Here is a 7,497-nt window from a genome sequence, read left to right on the forward strand (position 1 = left end):
AAGAGAGGCAGCACCTGTGTATGTGAATGTGGATCAGTGCGGGCCCAATCAGGAACGGCTTCTCAGTTCCCAACCTGCCCCCACTGGTTCCCCTACGTTCCCTTCCTTCGTTCCCAGAAATCCGATCGACGGTTCGGATCGCATCTGAGCGGCAGATGCGATCCGAAGGCCCACAATGGCGAAGCCAGTAGATTGAATAGAGAGATTTCTGAGACCATGCTACGAGGGTGGGTTAGTAAGCTGGAGGAGTTGCTGTCTTCTTGCTGCCGAGTGGGAGCGTTGATTGCCAGCGAGTCTCTTTTTCGCCATTTGTTTGCCCTCTTCGCCATCGCCGCACCTCCGTGTCTCGTCATTTCTTTCCTTTTCTCGCGCCGTGGGTTCCTGGAGGCCTCCAGTTCTTGCTTCTGCCGCGCAGCCACTTCTTGTAGTTTGCCAGCTGCTGGGGTCCTCCCCTGGGTCTGACATACTTGATGCTGTCTTTTCATGTTGTCGTCGTGGTGGTGGAGACCAGTTTGAGCCATTTAGCTGTGGGAGTTTTGGGAAAGGGAGATAGAAAACTAGAGAGAGAGAGCGAGAGAGAGATCTTTCACCGGTTTACGTGATAGGCATTCTGTGCCGGTCTTGCTTCTGGTTTTGAGACTTTGTCGTGTCAAGGAGGTTTCGCAAGCGCAATACAAATCTCACCCTGCCAAGCTCATTAAGGTAGTCCACATTGCCGGCGTCTGTACTGCCCAAAATGAGTCCATGTGATCAAATGAAGCAGTTGCGGTGTACGTGTGTTGTGTGCTGTTGTCGGGGTTTGCCTCCCGACAGTTATGTACAGTTACAGGATCCAGTTTAGGGCTTACTATTGTGTACCTGAGATGAAAAAAAAGAAGAATAAGAAGAAAAAACGAATACGAGTTTAGACAGGATTTTCAGGTTGTGTGGATTTCGTAAACAGTCTGTAATGGCGCCCACAACAAGCTGCATACTCAGCCGCAATGCTAGAAAGTCAGTTGATGATTTTTCTTGTTGCAATTGTTTTAGTAGGTCTTTCACCTGTCTTAGATTGTATAGAAGTATTTAAAGGGCACTGGAATTGTCTCTCATGAAGGTGGTCTGTGGCAGTTGGCGCCAACTTGTTTAACACTCTTTGAAATACAGTAGTGGGATTTGTTCTGAGTTCTTCTGAGCCCGAGTAGATGTTGGATAGCGTTTTAGAGCTGATACAATGGAATTGTGTGTTTTGCAGATTTGGGAGAGTGAAGATTACTCTCTGGCCCCGCATCCTGGAGTGCAAGGATCTGGTGATTGAAATCTTCGGACTGCTTCAGTACTGGAGAGGCACTGTCAACACTTGTGGTCGTAGCAACCGAAAAGTTTCAATCCTTTCGACTAGGTTTGGAATATTGAAGACAATTGTTTGCGACTTCATTCTCGATGCCTAGCTGGGCGATCCCTTAGTACACGGAGACACTAATTTTGGGGAGCAACATTCTTTTCCCAGCCCATTTAAGTCTTCTATAGATTCAGTTGCAGGAGCAAGAGCTTAACGTCTTATGTCAAGCTCACTGGGTAGAAGTAAGGGCCCTTTTCGATAAAGGGAGAGGATGAGCCTGCAGGATCTCCTGGATCTGAGTTTCGGTTGGAATCAAGGGTGATATCTTATCAGATTGTCTTCGGGGGCCCCTCTCGCCTCTTCCTCCCTCTGTTTCTTACCGCATGATCACAGCCTTATAAAGTTGGTAGTAAAGTAGAATACAATGACACAGGTTCTCCCGACCCAGATACACCTGGGGAGCTTCACACCAGACCAAAGCGAGTCCGAAGATTACGTCAATGCTTTGCATTACGTTTCGGATACGGACACGGATGGTTACAGCGGCAACCATGCATCTCCTATGATCCTGGGTGATGCGACCATTAGTATACGGGAACTGTGCAAAGAGCCGGAAGCAAGAAAGTCGGGCCTGTCGCATTCTAGCAGTTTCAGTAGTATTACCCGTGGACGTTGGGGAGAGATTGGGGCAAGGAGCAGAAATGGCAGCTTGAATCGCAGGCATAGTAGCTTTAGAAGTGGGAGCTTCAACCGCAGCAACAATGATCAGGAGAGAGAGAGGTCAGCCCAGCTTTCGCTGGTGGCTCTGCTGCTGGCAACTGTACGAAGGTCTGTTCTTACTATGTGCCAAGATGTAGAAGAGGGAGATGAGAGTTCCCTTGAGATCGGGTGGCCCACTGATGTGCAACATGTGGCTCATGTGACCTTCGACCGCTACAATGGGTTTCTGGGATTGCCCCAAGAGTTCGAAGTTGAAGTTCCGGGGCGAGTTCCGAGTGCAAGGTAACATGTTTGTACTTTGTGTGCAGAATAATTGCGCGTATACTGTGTTCGTTCCGTGACATTTGTCGTAAGATAGATTGTGCTCCGTATGGAAGCAGTAGGTTTTGTGGTTGTGGAAGTTTCAGTAAGTCCATGAAGTGTCCCTCTCCAGGTTTGCCCACAAGTACCGACCATTTTTGATTCTTCATCTAGCTTGTTCTGAATGATCATGGTAAAATTTATTAGCTGTTGTGCCTATTCAAGTGGTGTTCCCCTTCTGTGAACTCTATCCTCTACAAAGTGGTATAAATCCTGTTCTGCGACGTACCATTGTCATGGAGGTGATTCTTCGATATCTTTGTAGGGAACACTCCACTTGGTGGCTACTTTCTGATGTGCGCTGCAGGTGGGACGCGCAGCTAGTCCGCTCTGTTGTTCACTTGCAATGTCGACTTGATGTTTTTCTGTTTCCAACATGCTGATGCACGGAGCTTTTTGCGAGGCTGATCCCGAGGGTCAAACTTCCTGTTTGGATCGAGTTGCTCAGGCATGCGTGCGAAATGAGAAACATACAAACTTGTTCAACGGCACGTTGACTAAGTCTCTCTGTCACGGTAGAGTTATCCTCTGAAAAGGGGAGCTCTGTGGTCTAGAACTGGATCGAGTACGCTCCTTACGGAAGTTGGCGTCTCATCAGTGACATTGAATATTTCTAGTTTTAGGAAATTCAATGATTCCTGCACTGTAGAGTTCTGGTGATTGACCTTAATTTGAGGATGACTATTACGCTCGAGGTCTCTAATCATTTGCCGACCGTTCTGGACTCCTGGGTGCGGGGTCAGCTTCTGACTTGTGTGCTCGTTAAGACCCACTATCGTTTGATACTTTCTGACACACGCTTGCACCGGGCAGGAGTTCCACGAGGGACGGGAGAGCAGCCATGATTAGTGTAATGAGATTAGCGTTTTCATGCGTTCCTAGAGCGTTTGAGTTAAGGAAGCTGAGTGTACTCCCAGATGATTGTGGGTTTGAGAAGTCTGACAGACGATGTGTTGGTGTTCTTGATGAACGCAGCCAGAGCGTGTTTGGCGTTTCTGCGGAGTCCATGCAGTGCTCGTATGATCACAACGGCAACAGTGTTCCGACGATCCTACTACTGATGCAAGAGAGATTATATCATCAAGGAGGCCTAAAGGTTCATCCGCTTAACATTTCCATTACTGTAGTGTTTCCTCTACGTCCTCACCTACTTGGCTAGTTACAATCCCATTTCTTTAGCACCGAGTGTTAAGGCTCGAATGATAGCTGCTCATCATTTACCCAAATTTAGTAAGCTTTAGGTTATGCTTGCAGGCAGAAGGCATTTTCCGGATCAACGCAGAGAACAGCCATCACGAACACGTGAGAGATCAACTTAACAAAGGCATTGTCCCTATGGACATCGATTCATACTGTCTTGCAGGTCTTATAAAGGTAGTTCATTTAAGGCAATCCAACTCCGCACCGTTGTTTTTAATTCACCTCTTGTTCATTATATTTTGTTTTGTTTTAGAGCTTTTGGTGCCAGTGGTTAAGCGGAATTGTATCCTTGCAGGCTTGGTTTCGGGAGTTGCCGCAAGGAGTGCTGGATGTTCTGACCCCGGAGCAGGTTCTGGAATGCCACACTGAAGAAGAAAGCGTGGCACTCGTGAAGCTTTTACCCCCCACTCAAGCTGCGCTGCTCGACTGGGCTGTCAATTTGATGGCTGATGTAGTCCAAGACGAAGTAGTCAACAAGATGAACGCTCGCAATATTGCAATGGTCTTTGCTCCTAATATGACTCAGGTAAGTCATCTTCGACCTCCCCCTTGGATGCTGGCACTTGAATACCATTTACGATTTTTTTTTCACTCTTCACCTCATTTTGGAACGCTAACTGAAGCCTAACACCTGTTTCGACCTCTATATCTGCAGATGGCCGACCCTTTGACTGCTCTTATGCACGCAGTTCAAGTGATGAACTTGCTGAAGACGTTGATACTACGAACCTTGAAAGACAGAGAGGAGGCGATATTAGAACAGGCTCAAGGGTTAACTAGGGCAGAGGCTTCAGAAGGCGACGAGCCTGATAGCGAATGCAACAATGTCGTCCTGACAAGTCAGGAGCGTCAGAATTCTCTTAGAGAGGAGGAAGCGTCAAAAGTGGACTGCGATGAGTACTCGCAACGGATATTAATCCCAGTCAAGCGCAACACTAAAGTGAATTCGATTTCCAAGAGTGGAAATTTGGTGAACACCATCGATCACAACAATCAAAGGGTAGAAGCTTGGTAGTTGGGAAGGCTTTCCCTGTAATATTCACATGCACAGAGCGCACGGTAACAGTGATGGATGGGGTTTCGGAGATTCCCCATGACAGGTCTCTGCCTTGCGCATGTACAGTCTTTGGAGGAAGGGGTAAAAGATAGTGCAAGAGAGGTGGCCTGCCGAGTAGTGTAGGAGATTAAGTGGCAAAGCCAGTGTAAAATGTTGATGAGGAGTAGAAGTCATGTTCTGCATAGGTCTGCTATGGAGGTGGTTAGGTCGCGCCGTGGCTGATTAGTGGGATACACTGGTAGAGCCCTCATGCCACTTGTGAGTGTGGCTTATAGCACAGATCAGCATGATTGGATGGTCCGTAACGCTGAATTGTACATTATGAAAATCCTTAGAATGAAATTTCTCGCTTCAGTTTTCTCTTTTGAAATTATTTATTCTGAAAAAAGTTGCCTCCTCTGCTCATTTTAATTCTTGAGCGTTAAGTACTCTTACAAAGTGTGCTCATTTTGAGAAGCTATGTGCTTACGTCTCTTGTCTTTCTAGATCACCAGTAGTGATTTTGCATGGTCTGTGCACCAGTGGTCCTGCAATTACATCCTGGTCAGCGGATTCACAGTGCGCAAGGTCGCTGAAAGCTCAAGGAAGACCACGGCTAGCCATACTTTGCAATCGCACCGTTCATGAGAGCCTCATCCGACCGGTGGAGTTGAAAGTCGCTCCTGTACACTGTAGCCGCTTTGAAACAAGAAAACGTGGTCAATGTCGCCGTTCCCAAAACGGTTTTTGATTGCAGCACCAAACAGGTTATTACCGCATTGAAACTCGTACACACACGAGGTGTTACCCAATTGCCAGTTATTGGAATGGTCAAAAGTTTCAGAACTTTATGAAAGACCTCGACTAATTTACATTTGGAGGGATACTAATCGCCGCCCGTGACGGCATCTATGTAAGCAATTGAAAGAGACAGAGGAGAGTCATGTCAGGTGGAGATTTGGAGCTCGGAGAAGTCCCAACGAGAGGCACTTGTGCTTTATGGCAAAAATGCCTTCACCTTTCTGATGATCAAATGATCACTTTCTGAGCTCGTCAAGCCCAGTTTGTTCAACTGTAAATAACATGGCTTTAAGAGAAACACTTGTTAAACCATCCAACACTTGCCAGAAGTGCCCCTTGTGACCTGTAATATGGAATGGAAGCTCGTGAAAGGAACATTGGCAGGTGGATTGCTCTAATGGGAGAGCACTCCTGATTAATAAGAGGTCCAATCTCACTTGAGTTAGGACCATGAGCGCATATTTACAGTAATGTCCCAACGCCGGGAGACATTCATGAGCTTTTGGGGCCTCACAAGATGATTAACCCAAACAAGATCCGAAACCTGGTGGCGCCGACTCACCACAGACAAAAACAGAAACTGCCTCCTCTACCATCATCCCCACATCGTTCTCGTTCTGGTGATTGAAATGGACAATCTATCACATTTCCACTCTGGCATTGACAGCTCGTGAAACCAACACTTAACGTGAATTGCCTCGTTTTGGCAGTTGTTGAAATTCCGAAAAAACCCATCTAGAGAGCCTGCGTTTGTTATCGTTTTCCTTCAGAGACCTATTGAAAGCAAAAGCTCCACTGTCTGCGGAAGAACGCAACCGTCCGCGCAGACCTTGAGTGAAATGCGCATCACGACATGACAGATCCTGATATTGAGGGGAAATTGGGCGAAGAGTATCTGCGTTCGGAGTCGGAAGAGCTGGACAGATTGTCCTTAACCAGGTGTTCAATGTTGGATTGCGCTGGCATTCACATGGACATTGCAGATGTCGTCAGTCCAGACCTGCGATTCATCTCTTCGGTTGCTCCAGTCTTGCCTCAAAGATCTCCTTTCCCAATTGCACAGAATCCGGAACCTTTCATTCACTCCAAACTTTTCTCGACCGCGTAGCTGACGCAAAATTCGACATCAAAATGAACAGAAACGCTTGATGGAACCAATGCCATGCAGAAGAACACCTTCTGCCTCTCTTTTACTCGTCGCTTTCATTAAAAGAAAAATGGCTAACTGTAAAGTTCAGACAACTTGTCTTCATAAAAATGTACATCATACTTGTTAAGAAACTCATTTCTCTGAAGAACTTCCGTGGCTTCCGCCGGGTAAAATTCTTGCGCAGCACACTTGAGTGTAGTCAAGTCTGGAATGATTGTGATTTAGGAACCCCCACCCAGTGATTAGTAACCCGAATTGTTGTAATGAGTTGTGTGGGCAATTGAGCGAATGTGTCTGCATTGATTCGGCCTTTGTTGACAGCACTGCTGTCAACAATCAGCTGCTAGTTCAAAATTCGGCCTTTGTTGACGGCAGGGATTGGATTCGCAACGCCTGTGGTCGATGTGACTAATCTGTGCATTGCATTTGTGGCTGCATCATGTGATTGTGAGGCCCTTCAGTCCGTGAAGTTCCTCGATCCCCCTCGCATACTTCGTCGTCGTCGTCGAAGAAGTGGAATCCCTACCTGAACACATATCAGTCCACTTTGTCAGTGTCGGTGTCGGTGGCAGCACCCTCACTGGATAGTTCCGCACACAAATTATCAAATTCAATTACAATGCACCCCCTCATACTTCAAAGAAAAAAAAAAAAAAAACAAAAAAAGATGAAAAAAACACATGTACAATGCTTGTTTAATGCTTGTCTATTACATAATCAAAACCGCTCGGAGACAAACTTCTTATGTGGATTTTGATATCTTGTAGCTTGGGCATTGTTATGGAATCATTTTTTATTGAGATATTTGTGAAACATATTCTATATTCTAACACTTTTATTATGCTGCAACTGATATTATTCTTATTTCATAAGTACCACTTTGTTGCTTTTAAATTTAAACATTTTTAT

General features: G+C 46.2%; 1 protein-coding gene across 1 annotated transcript; it reads left to right on the forward strand.

Annotated features, from left to right (window-relative positions):
• Nucleotides 1-237: 237 nt before the first annotated feature.
• On the forward strand, nt 238-5,028 carry LOC112280776 (rho GTPase-activating protein 2). Its single transcript, XM_024516593.3, has 6 exons — nt 238-702; nt 1,235-2,323; nt 3,377-3,497; nt 3,656-3,775; nt 3,897-4,127; nt 4,257-5,028. Exons 2-6 carry the CDS (start codon nt 1,746-1,748, stop codon nt 4,614-4,616), a joined length of 1,410 nt encoding a protein of 469 aa, XP_024372361.1. The 5' UTR covers nt 238-702; nt 1,235-1,745; the 3' UTR covers nt 4,617-5,028.
• Nucleotides 5,029-7,497: the final 2,469 nt, after the last annotated feature.

Source organism: Physcomitrium patens, chromosome 4 (assembly GCF_059467195.1).
Source record: "Physcomitrium patens ecotype Gransden chromosome 4, ASM5946719v1, whole genome shotgun sequence".
NCBI lineage: Eukaryota > Viridiplantae > Streptophyta > Bryopsida > Funariales > Funariaceae > Physcomitrium > Physcomitrium patens.